We start from the raw sequence: 18,121 nt of genomic DNA on the forward strand, positions 1-18,121 counted from the left end.
TGGTGTTATCGACAACAAACATTTAAGTGCTCACGTACGAAGACCACAACAAATCCCTTACAGAAAATCAATTCTAACCCATGCTCGTTCGACATGAAATTCACATTTACTTGTATTGGTTGAGAGGGCACTACGAGTGACCATTGAGTCTTTGCTTCGGCCGTATGGATTGAAATTGCTTATAAATGTGAATGTGAATCTATGCTTATTCATCACTGCTTTTCTGTGGATCAACCAATTATCTATATGTAATGGCAGTTTTGATCCGTTTATCTTTAAAGTTGGATGGGCTGCTCTGTTTCTCCTTGATTCACAAATCTGTTTTGCATCTATGAGACAAATGATTTTTTAACGAATGTGTTGGCGTCGAAGGCTAGAGGGATCTTGCAAGGTCTGCTGCAGCAGGGAATGGTCAAAGGTTTCAGAAGAGTAGAGGTTTGGGTGGATAGTGGTAATTAAAGAGCTGATGGAGTGGCCACAGGACTTATTTAGTAAACTCTATTTTTGTAGTTTCTAGGGCTACGTGTACATTTGATATTCTTTTTTATCAGTATTTGAATTATATTTTTTCTTATTAAACTAAATGCACCACTTGAACAAATACTAATATTTGCAACCGTTTTGATGTGATTACTTAATAAAATGGTAAATGGTGTATAATACTCTTGATTACTCATTATAACTTCTAGAACCATGATACAATCACAACATCTCATGTTTCTTGTGGTTTTGAAAATGATTCGTATGAAAAAGAGCTATGACTTATGGTTTTAAACCTGTCATGCACAAGGGTATAATCCCAACTCATCTCAATAATCCTACTTAAATTCCAATGTATGAATCAATATCGAAATTGGGTTTTCCAATGCCAAAAGTGCTTCTGTTAAAGTATTTTTCAAACACGTTTCAGTTTCTTTTATGATTTAGAAACACTTTTTGTGCTCTATTACTAAACGCGTTTCACTCGCACAAATACTTCTCAAGAAAAGAAAAAGAAAATGCAGCTCATAAACACTCCCGGGGAAGATAAGTGTTTCTAAATGTAACCTAAATGGCAAAAATTTACATAAATAAGATTCGTAAGAAAGTGTACCATAAAAAGTAAGAAAAATAATCCAATCTTAACTCAACAATTCAAGTATTGGACACAGCCTCATCCAAACTATAATTCGGAGAGAACCATGGGAAAATAAAAAGAAACCGTAATTCAGCATGTAATAACATAGATTTCACCTTTTTTTTTCTTTCCCTTCACCCTTGAAGATATCACCTATCCAAAACCAAGAAAAGTAGACTCCCTGCTACAGAATTAAGAGTCTTCAACCTATAATCAGTGTTAAACAACTCAAAACTTCGGGTTCTTGGGGTTGATTGAATCCATGGTAATAGCTGCTGCAGAGTCGGCCCCCACTACCCAACAAAGTAGTGAAATGCAAGAATTCTTGGTAAGTTAGATGAGAAAACTTGTCAGGTATCCTTCAGTTCCCGCTAATCTCATTAACTCTCCCTACAAACACGACAAAATTCAATTATTTGCTCAGACAATAGAAGGCACTTTGAGCAAGAACAACCAGCTTCAGAAGCCAACCATACCCAACCGGCACAATATAGTATCTGTGAGTTCTGAATACAAAGACCACATTGTCATGATCATTTTTACTAATCAAGTAGTAGTGTAACTAATTGCTTACCTGTATTTCTGCAGTGATTACCCCAGGAGTCTCCTATTTTCATTCAAATGGAGAAAATGGTGAGGGAATTTCACAGTTAAAAGTAGTTCATAGCCCTCTGACTGTTACTCTATCAGCAAAATAAACAAACACAAGGTCACACACCTCAAACTGCTTCTCCTCCCATGCCAACTCCTTCCAAGTTTGCGATTCTAACAGTTCCCATGAGCTGGGAACACAAATTGTTTGCACATGCTGCACAAGTCTCAAGCTATCTGCAAGACGATTACATTTTTCTCATATATATCTGCTTGATTGTTTGTGCTTGCACTATGTAACAACCGGAAACATGAATCAACGTCAGTGATATGATGATAGTTGCAACATGTCTCGTGCAACAGTGGTGGCACTCCAAGCCATCGGATAAGGTCACAAAAAAAGGGCGTACCCAGTGCATGAGGCTCCTATCACAGTAAGGTCTGGGGAGGGTCATAATGTACGCAGCCTTAACCCCCGCTTCGCAGAGAGGCTGTTTCCCGACTCGAACCCGTGGCCACTAGGTCGCAATGGAGCAATGGATAAGGTCATACTGATGACAAAATTAGCCGACTGATAGGAGTCCCCCCCCCCCCCCCCCACTCTCTCTCTCAAGTCAAATACACTGGACCTTATTAAAATGGCAATGTTCGATTGCATTGCTGCCCAAGCTTTTCAATATATTTCTACTATTTTGGAAGCAAGAGGAAATTCTCCTCATATCATATTTCCATGAAGAATCATTTTTTTCAATAAATTAATGTAGCAAAACAAGTCTTCATAGAGTGGCTTTTACTCATTGTGGTTCCAGTGACAAAGCATTTAACTTGTTCTTCCGCCTTGCCCTCTTTCACAAATTAAAAAGCTTTTCTTCTATTAAAAAATAGAAGCAACATAGTCATAGCAAATGCAAGAATACAAGGAACATGCATTATTTGGACTTTCACGAGTTATCATATGAAAAAACACTAATCCTTGCAGGATTAATGTCAAACTGTTTATGTAGAATATTTTCAATTTAATAATGCATTATTTGGACATCCATTTCACATGACTACAAGTTGGCTTTACCAAGGTCTGTGTCAAAATCAAACAAGTAAATAAGAATGTTGAAGCCTGTTTCCAGAAGAAAAAACATATTTTTAGGTACAGAACAATAAAAATGAAATTACTCAATCTACTAGATGATCAGAAAAGGAAACTGTTCATGGACTGAAATATGCAAAATCCACAGCATCCAATTGAACAGTATCCATTGGTTAGACATCTGGACTGTGGGAATAATGTGATTATGTGCCATGACCAATACAAGGGCTGGCCAAATATTTTTGGAGTAGATATGATAGTTTGTGGCCCTGAGTGGTTGGGAAAAGGCTCTCAAATTAATTTTACAACAGTTCATGTGAAGAATCCTCGTAGCCTTACGTTCATAAAAGTTCAGTTTGGCCTCTCATAATGAATATTCAACAAGGTAATAGTCTCCAATAACAAATATTTTTGAAACCAAATTGGTTTGGTACCACATAACTAACAACCTCTAACATCTAGAAAGGCTGTAATCCGGTGCAAGTACATTTTTGCAGGCAGGATGGGTGGATGGAGTCGGTCCCAAAGTACTAACACCTACTAACAATTATAATTGATGTTGGACAAGATATTAGTCATAGTTGATTTTGGAAGATATTTATTATGAGATACACAGAGATATCTAAGAGCAATGTAATTCCACCAAATAAAAAACTGGGTACAATTATGGGTCACAAACATGGGATTTTCCAAAGCAGCATGGAAAAGTTGCCCCCTTCTTTTCCCCATATAAATAGTTGATGTGGGAGGCAAACCCAACTTTTTGTCTTCTATTGGGGGAAAAAAATTTCGCCTCTCCCTCTCTCTCTCTGTCTCACAGACACATTCCCCACACCCCCCAACAATCTCACTTTCACCGCATTCTCTGACAACCTTTTCTCCCTCTGAGGAGTCTGTTCACAGTGCAGATTCCATTGGTTTGACACGGGCTTAGATTTCAAGTTCACTGTTTAAGGTTTCTTTTTTGGGTGAAGATAAAGGAGAATACATGTCCCACAACCATTGCCAGAGAAGAAGATGATCTCTGTTTTCAGGTGACCGAATATGCAATCATATTTCTCTATCTCCATGCTTTTGGCAGGAAGGGAATGACAATCGGGGAGAAGAGTCAAATAGGGATTTTTGGGGGGTGAAAAGAATGTCTAGTTTGTCCCTAATTTAGATTTAAGTTACCTTGTAAGCAGAGGGGTATTCACCACCAGGTGCTTAAAACAAATGAGCACCAAAGTTCTGATCCCATAACACAATCCATAATGGGAAAACTAGTACTGATAAAACAATGGAATAGAAGTTAAAACAAAGTATGCCCAAAATCATTGAGTTCACTTGGTTTAGTTAACTTGGCTCCAATGTATGGGGGATCAGACCATGCTATTGATTTTGCTCCTTCTAACTCTCCCTTTTCAGTTATTCCTTAAACTGTGGAGGGCCAAAACTTCTTCCTCTACTACCTCTAATCCTTTCCAGATCGAGTTTGGAACTACAGGCTAGTGTTTTGGAGCTGTTGGCAATCTTTCATGTTGCGAGGACCACCAAAGGGCAAGAAAGGAGTGGAAAGGTACGAGAAGTATCTACTCATTCAGTTAGTACACCTTCGGCCTCTGTTCCTCCTTTAAGCTACAAATGCACCAAAAATCCTCAGAAACTCCTACTGGTTGACTGTCTGACTGTGACTATGGTCAATCTTTGAGAGAACTGTCTTACTGGTTCAAGTGTTCAACCATCAGTTGAAGAAAATGTAGCAAATGAAGTTCTTGTTAGAAAATGTTTGGGGTTTTTTAAACTCCTCGGATGAAGAGTACTGGTCTAATGGTCTGAGGAATCTGCAGATCAGGAACAGATTCGGACCTAATGTGGAGAAGGGGTGCCAAAGGATAAAAAAAAATGGCAATTTGCTTTAAAGAGCTGAGGTGGCCAATGACCAATAAAATTTCTACCCTGCGGTGACTGAAGCGTGTGGGGCCTGTCCCATGTTCTTATCTTAAGTTTTGACGGTGGTTGGTTATACCTTTTCTTTTGTTGGGGAGGGGGGGGGGGTCCCTCTTGCATGTTGTATTATGGCAGTGGTGAGGGTGCTATTGGTGTTTACCAACAAAACAAAAAAGGGTGCTATTGGTGGGAATTCTTCGGTTTCCCTTTTATTTTCCCTTCTCTTTCCTCTTTTCTTTCTTTGTGTCTAGGGCCTCCTCTCTTTTTTTGCTTCCATCTTACAGTCTAATAAAATTTTTGTTAGCATTATTATGGATTTCTTTTTTTCTTTAGTTCAAGTTGGATCTTCTTTCTTTACTTATTTGTATAATCCAGCTTGAGGGGGAGTGTTGGAATATGTAATCCAAAATACCGTGGGGGTATTCTGATCTTTTTGAGGTAGTTTTATTATTCTTATATTATTAAGTTTATGTCGGCGATGTGGGACTAGCGATGTGGGTTTTAGTCCCACATCGCCTAGTTTAGTCTCTTTGTAATTTCCCTTCTATTATAAATAGAAGGGCTTACCTATCAATGAACACAAGAAGTTATTATTCTCTCTTTACTCTCTTTTCTCTCTTCTCTTCTCTCTCTCTCTAAGGTTACTGGTTACAGGTCCTAGGTTTTCTACATGGTATCAGAGCTATTGTAACCAGTACTAATTCTCTCCATAATAGCTGTTTTGAGAGTCGTTTTAAGTTTTTGGTTTGAAGAAGGAAACCCTAGTTCATAAAAGAAGAAGAACTAGGGTTTCGTATGATGAATCATACATATTTGATTCGAAGGTTTGCTGGTCGTGGTGTTTATTCTGCCGCAATGATTTTCTTATTTCTGCTATCGATTTTGGGGTTCTGAAATTGCTGATTATGGTAGTCGATTGTTGATGGCGTTTTGATATTGTTGAAACCCCTTCTGTTTGATGTTGAGGGGTTCATTGGTTCTTCGATTATTGCGGTCCCTGTTATGGTTTCTGATATTTGTTGGTTCGAAGGTTTGGTCAATGGAGTATATGCTGTCTCCTAGAATCGATTTTCTACTTTGCTTGCTGCTGCAGTAATCTTTTGGAGGAGTTTCTACCATCAAGAGAGACTCAACTTCATCAATTAATGGTTTGAAGAAGTTCTTTTTCCTGCGGTAGCTGCTGCCCCTCTTCACCTGCGTTTTTTGGAGTCTCTATTCCCTTGAAGACCAAGTCTCTTTTTTGCCTTGGAGATTGGTTGTTCTTATTGGAGATTCATTCCAGCAGCCATGGACAGCATCTATCAAAGGTTTTCACTCTCTTGAATGGATTTCTCCAAATATCGAACTATTTTTTTCCGTTTCTTCTTTGACTGGCTGCATCGATCACTTGCTGGTTTATGGTTTCTCCCTGGTTTCGATCTGAGCTGCAACTACCGCCACGGCTGATTTCAGAATCACCACTTCAACTCTATCGTTACTCTCTGGACTCAATATTGGGGGAATCAATAGGCACTGGTATTACGTTACAACATCTTAAATTCAGGTTGAACCAAACTTGCAAGAGAGAGATCTATTAACTGAATCATGTTGGGTTTCCGCTGGATTTGCTGATTCTGTTGAGTCGTAAGGAAGAAGTTAACATCCTTCTTTATGATTCCTTTTATTTTATTTTAACCTAATTTTCCCATATTACCCCCATCTTAGGTCACTACCCATATCACGATACTTCTTGGAGACTCCCCCTTCCTCACGTTTCCTTTTCCTTTTACTTTTAAGTTTTAACTTATTAGTTATTTAATGCTACTAGTGTACTACCCTACCTTTATTAGTACCCATCCTTCTTATGATTATTTACATCTTGCCATTAAGAGTTTACTCCTTCCAAGTATGTCCCTCATCTATAAATCTAATTCCCTACATGACCCATTACTTTCTCATTTACCAAGGGCCCCTTGCAAAATTCTGGTTATTTACCAAACTGCCATTACTTTTTCATACATTCCCCTATTTGGCTACCCAATTGATCCTTAAAATTCTGGTTTATTACCAGTTTGCCCTTTGGCTTGGATTGTATTTAAAAGTGAATTTCCACAAAATTACAGCTATGCCATTTTTTTTCCAACACCTTTCTCTTTCAATACTTCTAATTCCCTTCATATCCCATACCTTTGGTAATTACCCATAACACCTTTGGAAACTTTTGGTAAATTATAATTTTGCCATTCTTTTTTTACTTACCCATAGCACCTTTGGAAAATTTTGGAATATTATGTTTTTGCCCTATCTCTTACATCATCTCTATTATGTCCACGCGTACTACACGTGGGGGGGGGGATTATGTACAATACACCTGCAGACATTGAAGAACGCAGAACTTGCAAGAACATTGGTGCAAAACATAGAAGATCAGTTTTTCTCCACTATTGCCATTGCCATTGGGTATCCTTCGTTATTGGGTTGAGTTTGCCGTAAGGGGGAGATTGAAGTATTGAAGAGTATTGAAGATATTTGGTTGTTGCCTATTTGAGGACTTTCAGTTGGGTTGATACAGTATTTTTTCCGTTGCCTGATTCAGTTTGTTTTCGCTGCTTGCTGTTCTAGTTATTTCACTTCAAGATTCTAAGTCACTATGACAATCTGAGATTCATTACTGGATAGCTGTTGAAGATCGTTGAAAGCTGCCTTTTTTGGAAGACGTTCCAGTCCTTGTTTGCGTATTATGTCTGTCCAAGTTTTGAAGATCTATTTTTGCAAGTTCTTGAAGGTTTATTTAGGAGCTGCATTCATCTGTCAAGTTGGATTCTGCTACAACTTAGTTTTTTACCTTTTTTTGTTCAAGTTGGACATTAGTACCTTATATGCGCCAACTTGAGGGGGAGTGTTAGCATTATTATGGAGTTTTTTTTTTCTTTAGTTCAAGTTGGATCTTCTTTCTTTACTTATTTGTATAATCCAGTTTGAGGGGGAGTGTTGGAATATGTAATCTAGAATACCGTGCGGATATTCTAGTCTTTTTGGGGTAGTTTTATTATTCTTATATTATAAAGTTTATGTCGGCGATGTGGGTTTTAGTCCCACATCGCCTAGTTTAGTCTCTTTGTAATTTCCCTTTTATTATAAATAGAGGGGCTTACCTATCAATGAACACAACAAGTTATTATTCTCTCTTTACTCTCTTTTCTCTCTTCTCTTCTCTCTCTAAGGTTACTGGTTACAAGTCCTAGGTTTTCTACAATTTTCTTATTGTTGCTGATCCAAAAAAAGCAAAGAGTTGATGTTATTTTTAAGGTTTGCTTCCTTATCTTTTTTATATTCTAACACATATTTTTCTCCACGGATAAACATATAAGCATGGATCTAAATCACAATAGCGGTATTGCTCCTGGCCGATACCGATACGTATCAATTGATACGGGCCGTATCGGACAGTTGCCCTCATTTTTTGAAAAAATAAGCCTCTTTTTGAACCATTTTCCCCTTAGTATGGACTGATACACTGATACTGTATTGGTCAGGTATCGGGATCAGGTACCAGCGATACTGATATGTATCAGCAAATATGGCTGATACAATACCGATACCTTGAACCTGCAAATAAGTAAGCTTAGGTAAGCAAAATGTTCACAGTTGTCTTCTTTTTGTTAATTTGGTGCAGTGTAATATCTACTTAGAAATTCTAAATCTTTATTTTCAGCTGAATACTGTCTTTAAAATTTAAGTTAGAAAAGTATTTTTTGGGTTTATCAACCTCTATTGGCTTTTAAAATTAAACTTGACCAGCTGAAAGATAAAATGGATAGATTAGAAGTTAGGTTGTAGACAACTATTATGGACATCATTGAAATAACTCTTTTATGAGAAGTCAACAATTTTAGATAATTCATTTTTAAATATATAATTTTCACAGAATAGTAGAATTACAGAAGAGGACACGAGGTCTTAGGTCATAATTGTTCAAGATGCTTCAAGTTATTACAGTTGAATGATATTTTCACCTGACCAAAATTTCTTGTTCTAATGTATCTTGTGGTTCAATTTAAAAAAAAATAAAATAAACAAAATAGGCCTCTCTCACAGTTGATCCCAATGACTCAATCCCTTCCAAGTGGAATCAAAAGAACCCTCACACACAAACAGAACACACACACAGAGGGGAGAGATTACTTGTAATGAAAGCCTCTTCCCAAAGCTCACAATTGGACCATGATGGAGCTACTTCTCGAAATGGGATTCCTCTTCTTGAACATACCCTACACAAAGCTTAAAACAGTCACACATTCACAATCAAGAAAGAAATTAATGAATAATAAATAAAAATATTTTGACTAGTCTAAGGTATCTGGAGAAACTAGAGCTCTAGACACTTTTCTGTCTGCTGCAGGGTTCGAAATGCAGAACAGATTTACCTGACATAATAATTGACTAAATATCAGTGAGCATTTCACCGAACTACCGAAGGTGCATCTTGTGCCTGGAGCCCTCCACAGTTCATCATTATCTCATGTTTTAGAGGATCAGGATCAAGTAACCAGAGGAAGGAATGAAGCAGGAGCAGGAATGGAACAGAAGTATCAAATCACCAAATACGAGAGAACTTCCAAGGGATGGAGTCGTAGACAAACAAGCACGAGCGTATGTACATATACTATGGTAAAGGGTTCCACCACATTACCTTTTCTAGATAACCTCTCCAATTTCCTCCACATGGAGTAATGATATGGCTGGATCATCCATCAGATACCGCATGTCAAATTTCATTGTGCACCTCAATATATGGTGCTAAAGTTTTAATGAAGTGTTTTCCGTCTCTAACACAAACATCAAGCTTTCCACTTTTTAGCCATCAAAGTATCAATTTTTTATATATATATATATATATATATATATATATTCCAGAAGCAGAGTTTTAATTTTCTAGAAGTATGAGGCAAACTTGCCAAAACATACACCCTTTTAAGCCACCAACCTATACAATTCCTAATTTTTATAAATTTATCTTCTCACCAGAAACCCGTTCATATTCTGAAAACAGATCCTTCATTGTTCGTGCATCCAGCGACTGGTCGAACAGAGATGAAAGTCGGCCATAGTGATCCGGGAGTCATATTTGGAAGGGCTCTCTCTGTGACATGGAATTCACTTGTCACTGCTTTTTTAGGTGATTTTTCTGAGCAAAATTGTCACATGTGTGGATGTATATATGAATTTCCAAAACATGCAATCTCATTTCGGAATACCAAAATAACCCCTAACAAAATTGACAGCTAGACTATATTAAATCTAAACCTAACACGATATGAAAATGTTGGCCACAAGCTGAACTTCTCCTAAGTTCTCAACTGTTTGACAGAAATTAAGAAGGATCAGGACAATAATCCCAGAAATCAACACATAAACTCTTCAAAGCATTAGAAAGAAGAGAAGTAGAAGCAAACACATACAGGAAGTTGAAAAATAAGCTCAAAGGAGAGTATAAGAAAATGGAAAAAACAAAACCATGCTCAAGGAGAGGAACAGGTCCTTTTTCTATTTTTGTATTGTTTTTTTTCCTTCTTCTTCTATTTCAGTTTAGACTTTAGCATCAGGTGGATTATGTTCTTATTAGAATATATATAACCCAACCATTTCACCAATAACACTTTTATTTGCATGTTTTCATTTTATTATTTCTTCTTGCTCAAACACATCGATTTCCATATCAAGACAAAACCCAGAAAGGATTCTGAATTATTGGTTAAAGTATTAGGTTTGAAAGAGGATCTCACAGAATGGGTCACAATGTGTTGAAAATGGCTTTGAAGAGTAGGTTCATGGACTTCAAGATTTCATTCTTGTTACGAATCAGAAACTTAACAAATCAGTAGAAGAAAGAACAAGAAGAGAAGAATAAGACGAGAAAAGTGGAAAAAAAGACACTGCCGAGAGAGAAGAGAAGGCAGCCTGCAATTGGAATTAATTTCCTATAGCAGGAGCAGGAATATATTTATAATAAGGCATAACAAAATTAGGTGTGCGGTTAGGGGTTTATAATGAAATTACCCCTAAGTCCTCATCTATTATAACTTATCAAATAAGGACAGAAAAGCAGGAATATAAAATAGAAACCCAAAAACCAAAAGTAACAAGACAAAACTACCCCTAATTCTCAACACTCCCCTTCCAGCTGAGCATATAGGTCTCCCATGCTCAGCTTGTTACAATAGGTGCTAAAATTAGGGGCAAACAACGATTTGGTGAAGACATCAGCTAGCTGATCTGAAGACGAAACAAACGGGGTCTCAACTAGCTTTTTCAAGACAGCATCGCGAACAAAATGGCAGTCCACCTCAATATGTTTAGTCTGCTCATGGTAAATAGGGTCACTAGCAATATATATGGCTGCCTGGTGATGCAGATTCATCATCAAATAAGGCTTGTTTCATTGGGAATAAGTGTAGGGTTGGGATATATATATGTTGGGCCTTTGTTCCCAAGGGTTTTCTATGTATTAGGCCACTTTAGTGGGCCTGAAACAGGGGTATATAGGTTGCATACGGGATTAGCCCAATACTTTGTTTTTATTTTGTGTTTTTAATTGAACCGGTTTAAATTGGTTGCATCCAATTGGTTCAATTGGTCTAATTTAAGTGAAGTGATCCTATTGGCTAAGAGGTTCTTATATCCTATTGGCTACTAGGGAATCTTCTTTATTTTAAGTGGTTTAAGTTGTTTTAAGTCATTAGGACTCTATTTTGAGTCTATTTGGGTTTCCTAGTCAGTTTAAGTTGCCTAATAGGTTAGGGATAAGGTTAGGGCATTCCTTTTTAGTGTCTAAGTCTATTTTTGAGTCTTCTATATAAGTTTGTAAGGGAGGCCAGCATTGAACACGAATTTGATTAATAAAAATTAGCTTTATGCTTGCTGCCTTTGCTCCATCGTGAGTGTGTCTTGTGAGTAATATCAAGGTTGAAGGGATTGGTGGACTCCGATCGACTCCTTGCATCTTGTAGATCGGGAGGTCTTTCTTCTAGTTCTTCAAAGCTGCTACCATTGAAGATTTAATCTTTCAAGTAAGTAGTTTATTAATTCAGCATTTAACCTTCTTTTTCTAATCCTCTAACCTAAGCTCCATCTACTCCTATTATCACCCCTTCCATTAATCCATAGATCCATTAGAACCCTAAAACCCTAAATCCAATTCTGCCCTAAATTGCAGAATTTTGTAACTCATCCAAACCCTAACTTCTTTATACCAAAATAACCCCCTAGACCTGCCCATTAATACCCTATAAACCTCTTTCCTAAAATCTGCCCCTAAACCCTAGATCTTACAAACAGTCCATTTTCATAAGGCATCCTACCCAAAACCCTAGAATTCCAACCTCAACCAAATTTGATCCAACTTATACCATTAGACTCATAAAAACCTGCTCATCATTACCAAATAAAACCCTAGCTCAACACCAAAACCCTAACCCTAATATTTCTGAATTTCTATTTCTTATTCAAACCTCATTAAAACCTATTCTAATAGACTCCTAAAATTCTGCAGACCATTACCCAATAAAACCCTAACTCAATCTCCCATTCCTAACCCTAATTTTGCCCTAGTTACCCTAAACTGCCCATTCGGCCAACCCTAAAACAGAACCTGGTCCTAAGTGAGATTTATTTCACCTAGGCTACATTACCTGGTTATCACAGTACATCTTCATTGGCGTCATAGTTGTCAAGGCGGCATAGCGACCCAAGGCGCTGGAGGGGTGTCTAAGCGTTTAGGCGACCAAGCCGCCCCCAAGTGTTATTTCCCCCCCCCCCCCCCCGTTTCTAACATTATTTATTATGCTACAATATATACTTTATATCATAAAAAATCAACATTAAGTCTCCTCAAGTCATCCAAAATCAACATTAAGCCACATTAAGTCACATCAAGTCATAAAAAATCAATATTAAGCCGCATCAAGTCATCAAAAATCGACAAAAAACTAGAAGACAACAGAACTGAAGAAACAAACTATTGGAAGTTTGAAACAATCAAACATACATTTGGTTTATAGTAGTCTCAGATTCGGTATATACTGTTCTTAGAAAAAATGATCTTATCTATAAGTAATTAAATTGTTCTCGATTTGGAGAAATGTTCTTGTTCTCTAAGAAGTTTGACTAGTCAGACGATTTTATCTTTACATGAGACTTTTATTATTAAGTAGAGCATAAAACCAGCTTTCCAACAAATCCAAATTGCTTAAATCCTTTTTTTTTTTTGGTAAAGAAAATTGCTTAAATCTGATTTATATTGAAGAAGTAAGCCTTTATTAAAAACATTAACTTAAATGATATTTGGCATAAATAAGGGCCAATATTGGATTCGATTCCAATAAAAACCAGCACAAGGCGCCTTGCAATAAGGCGGAGGTCGCCTAGGCCGCAACAAAACCGCCTGGATGCCTAGGCGGCGCCTTGACAACTATGATCGACGTAGGCACAGAAAATCCCATCTCAAAGAGAAGAGACCTAAGTGACATCAACTCAGCTGTAGTGTGGGCCATAGCCCGGTACTCTGCCTCTGCATGCAATAGTAGTCTGCTTTTTTACTTCGCCACGAGACAAGGTTACCTCCAACAAATGTATAATAACCTGTAGTGGAACGACGATTACATGCTGATCCAGCCTAGTCTGCATCAGAATAAGCAACTAGGTCCATAAGCTGATTAGGACGATAAATCAATCCTTTACCAAGAGCATCCTTCAAATAATGAAGGATGCGCATAGCAGCATCCCAGTGAGCTTTGAGTTTGCATAAACTGGCTCAGAACACCAACAACAAAAGAATGTCGGGTCTCGTGACAGTAAGGGGTAAATAAACTTTCTGTTGGGTTGTATACATGTTGGGCCTTTGATCCCATGGGTTTTCCGTGTAATAGGCCACTTTTATGGGCCTAAACTATGGATAATAAGATTGCATACAGGATTAGTTAGTAGATTTCTTTTTGTTTGGTTAGTGGTCATGTGATCACTAAAGTGATTGTGTGACTTGATTAAGTGGTCATGTGACTATTTAATTGTTTTGTAAGTTGGGCTGGATTAGGACTTTATAAGTCCAGCCATATTTTGAGTATATTCCCTTCAGTATTTCAGTTTCCTAGTCAGTTTAGGTCACCTAATAGGTTAAGGATCGGGTTAGGCCTTTCCTTTTTATTGTAGGAGTCTATTTTTGAGTCTTTTATATAAGGTTGTAAGGGGAGCAAGAATGGTAGACAAATTTTGATAATGAAAAAGCTTTTTGCTGCTCTCTTCCATTGAATATTTGTCTTGTGTTTGATCAAGGCTGGTGGGATTGGTGTTTCAACCAATCGACACCTTGCAGTGTGAAGCCTGGGTGGTTCTTTGAAGTTTGAACCTTTCATTCAAATTCTAGTCTAAGTTCTTACTTTTATTCAAGATCTACAATCAAGCAAGCTACTGCCAAGGAAATTCTGCAACTATTGTAAGTTTGAATTATCCCCAACCCCCACCATTCTTCTTCTAATCCTCTCACAGCTCAAACCCTAAGTTTCCCCCTTTCGTTTTCAATTCTCCCAAGACCTAAATCCATCACAGACATAACCAGCCATCAAAATCCTCCCATATTTGGATCGAATTCTCCCCTCACCGATTGGGAAACTCAATCCAAGACTGGTCCACTTTTGACCACTCTAAACCCTAGATTCCATCTTCTTCCTTAAAAAAAAAAAAAAAAAAAAAAACCAAAACCCTAACCTAACCTTGCTGCCGATTCATTCCAGCACACTTCCCACCATCGAAACTTAACATAACCTTCACTGGAAGAGTCCCCTACATCAACTTATCTTAATCCTATCATCAAACCCTAGGTCCCATTAAACCCTAACCCTAATTTGACCAAAACACCTATTTTGGCCTACCCGAATTACTGTTCATAGTAGATCCTGGTTATTGGCTTCTAGTTGGATTTCTACCAATCTAGAACTACATTAGGGAGCGAACTGTTAATTTTTCTGTCACATGTTAAAGTACTTTTGGTAGAAAGTCAGAAACATGCCCCCCCAAAAAAAAGAGTACGATGAATAAATGGGTCCAATCCTTTCAAATTGCCACCTCATCTACCACTGCAAACATAGTATCTGTTAGGGATCTACCCTGCTTTGTTTAAACAAGCTATTCTAATTTAGACTATGTCCTAAGTTCCTAGCTATCCAAATTAACAATATAGCAAAACCATAGTTTTTTAAAACCCAAATAGAGATTGAACTGTAGTAGGCCCCAATTCCCTTTTTTCAGTGGTTTTAAGAAAACCGGAAAAGAAAAACTAGGTAAACTGCAAACTGAAAAAAAATATGTGGCAGTTCTGGTTTTTCAGGGTTCAAACACCAGTTCGATCTAGATATAAAAAACTACAACTAGACGACTAAAACTTTGGTAGCCTCAATTCAAGGACTTATTCAGCATGGCTGCAGTGCAAGTGTGTAGCAATGACATTAACCACCAGTTTGAATGTTGCTGAGCAGTTTTTGGAAATCAAATGGACCAGAAGGTAATTTTAATGTGGCTGACTTACCTTCTTCTGCAATTAGTTTTGCTACAGCACCTACTCCTAGCTAATTATCTACCCTTTCCAAGCATGATTTCTGTGTTAGTATGGCCATGCCTAAGTGCATAACAGTAGAAGTAAATTTTTCTTTTTTATCAATCCAAACCCCCTTTTTTAAGCTTTACAAGCTTCTTCCCAAGCATATGGCTTTCTAGATGTTACACTAGGAGGACATATTTAGAATAACCATTCCTCCCGTTCCTCTAGGTAAACTATTTCCCTTCTGATGATTACAGCTTAAGAGAACCAACACAACGGTAAACCACTAAAGCATCATAAAATCCAAAGCTCATTAACACAGTAACAATGTTCTCACCACAAACACCCCCATTTCAAGCAGCAAATAAAAAAGCTGCTGTATTATATGAAGGGTATACTTGTATCGTGATCCTCTTTAGCAGGTTAGAGTTTCTCAGATATGGGAAAAGACAACAGAACACTCAGTTTGAGAGGCCCAGTAAGACAATCACCGTAATATAATGGTAGATTCTTTCTGAACAGTTCACTATATTTTTATTACTCTTTAAATGAATATAAACACATATCAACTAATGGACTTGGATGAGTATGCCATCTATCAGTCATAATCACAAAAGAAAAGCCTAAAGTTCCCTCACATGAGGGGGAAATAAATTAGAAAAGGAAGGGAACACTCATTTGTGGCCTTCCAAACAAACAGGGAAACCCAAGATTTTCCTAATATGGACTTAGAATTGCAAATGCCAAAGAACAATAAACAGAAATTGTTTAAAAGGAAAGTTGCAACAGAATAAGTAACTTACTCTAGGATTAATTTTCGTATAACACCTGGAAGTAGACCATCATTGATAGGAGCTGTCTGCACTTCAAAAGAACATGTACTTCTGTGATCACTCAGGATTTCCCCCGCAGATCCATTGCTCTCCTGGTTACATGTTAAGCAGGATAAAGATTAAAACAATTTTATTTAAGTAAAGCCATGAAAGTATTAACTTACAATCAATAGTACATTGGTTCAGTTAAACCATGACTAGTTATGATTCATCTCAAAGTTCATTCTAACATGAAAACAAAGTGAGATCACCAATGCCAGCTCACTTTGAAGAGTCTCTTTGAGCATAAATTAAAATAATTATAGACAGGTGTACACAGAGAAAGAGAGAATAACCCAAACCATGACTACTATATATTACATAAATACGGCTTAAAGCCAATATGGCAATGAAGAAGAGGTATAATTTCATTCGAAAGTATACTAAATGAATGGTTGCATGCATAACTACTTATGAAAATATTATAGAACAATTTTGGTTGTTCAATTCACTTCTTGAATGAGAATATGCAAGTTGTTCAATTCTCTTCTGAATGAGAATATGCAACACATCTGCTAGACTCAATGTCAAGTTCCGATTCTCACCAAGTCCTGAAGTCGCTGGGAAAACTGAACAATTTGAGACCTTGTAAGGTCTACTGATCACCTGAATATGATCCTCTAAATTGCCTAAAAACTGGCCTTACTAGGCTGAAACACCAAATCATGGGATAAGGTTTCCAAGTAGTCCAAGATTGCCAATATTTCCAACACCATATCAGGTAAACCATACAAATTCAGGCTAAGTCAGATGCAACCCGTGACTCAAGCTGATTTACAGAGAGTGAAATCACATCACATCTGCTCAAACAACCAACCGATGCAGGAAGAAAAATCGATTCCCTACATTCTAATCACACGCAGGCCTACAAGTTCAACACCTATAAAGAAATATCAGATGCCCAATGGTAAACGCAACTCAGGGCCAATACTGATTGGAAACTATTCAACTCGGCTGTGTCAAAACTAGCCAAAAAGTTAAAGCAATGCACCCACCTTGCGACACACAACGAAGAAGTTCGTGATGCATCCCTCTAGTATCCGGTCACCATCGTTTGACAACAAAAGCTCGGTAACCAAAGGAGGTCGCAGCTTCTCCAAACGCTTTCTAAGCCTGCCTACAAAAAAATCTTCTTTGACGAAGCCATAATTTGCAATATCATAAACACCCAGCCATCCTCATGGCCTAATTAGTGTTAGAGAATTATTGAAGTCCAAATGTAGAGACTCACTTTACCCAGTCTGAAAACTTCGCCCTGGCTACGTCCCTTCCACGACCAACGACAGCCAACCGAGCACCGTTTTCTCTATCACCAAACACAGGCGGAATGTAAATTCCTACATGTACGTACACATCAAGAACCCTAAGAGCCCTCTCTTCCTCATCAACCTCATCTACATTGCATTTGTTTGGATTCCCGCTCACAAGAGCAGTGACCGCCAGTTCTTCTCCGTTCTTCCTTTCTTTCAATGCGATTGGCAACGCTTTGCTCAACGAATTATTGACAAGCGACGGAATTACGGATTCCCATAATGAAGAAAACGATGATGACGACAACGGTGGCTTGGGGAATTTAGTAATTTGCGGCCCGAATAGGAGCTCTGGTCTCAATTCATAAAGAATTCTTGTGGAATCTGCAAGTCTGCGCAAGTGTCTCTGCCAAAACAATGGACATGACGCATTGTTGTGCGTGCGAGAAGTCGTATAGGCACCTGGTTTGATTTGATTTTAGCTATTGTGAGATTACAGAGACGATATCCATCAATAACTATGAGAAATTTAGAAATCAAATCCAAAGATCACCTGGATGGTTTTCGAGGAAGGAAGATACTGGAGGAACGTCGGAGGTAGGAGAGACAACGCCATTGATGGCCAGAAACCTGCAACTGCTCATTTTTTTCTGTATACTGGCGGGAGACGCGGAGGGCGAGGGGATGGATTCGACGCACTGAGCTTAC

The 18,121-nt window shown here is 37.9% G+C and overlaps 1 protein-coding gene across 3 annotated transcripts; it reads right to left on the minus strand.

Moving 5' to 3' along the window:
• Positions 1 to 1,236: 1,236 nt before the first annotated feature.
• On the minus strand, positions 1,237 to 18,121 carry LOC122653270. 3 transcript variants are annotated; one of them, XM_043847244.1, is made up of 9 exons: positions 17,967 to 18,121; positions 17,395 to 17,875; positions 17,159 to 17,276; positions 16,095 to 16,216; positions 8,886 to 8,971; positions 1,836 to 1,945; positions 1,692 to 1,724; positions 1,412 to 1,507; positions 1,237 to 1,294 (listed from the first exon to the last, which is right to left on the minus strand). In XM_043847244.1, the coding sequence occupies exons 1-8, from the start codon at positions 18,055 to 18,057 to the stop codon at positions 1,451 to 1,453; spliced, it is 1,098 nt and encodes a 365-aa protein (XP_043703179.1). In that variant the 5' UTR covers positions 18,058 to 18,121; the 3' UTR covers positions 1,237 to 1,294; positions 1,412 to 1,450. The 3 variants fall into 3 exon arrangements, with proteins under 3 accessions (XP_043703179.1, XP_043703178.1, XP_043703180.1); XM_043847243.1 differs by having other exon boundaries at positions 1,250 to 1,507; XM_043847245.1 differs by having other exon boundaries at positions 1,250 to 1,507; positions 1,692 to 1,727.

This window comes from Telopea speciosissima, chromosome 2 (genome assembly GCF_018873765.1).
Source record: "Telopea speciosissima isolate NSW1024214 ecotype Mountain lineage chromosome 2, Tspe_v1, whole genome shotgun sequence".
Taxonomy (NCBI): Eukaryota; Viridiplantae; Streptophyta; class Magnoliopsida; order Proteales; family Proteaceae; genus Telopea; species Telopea speciosissima.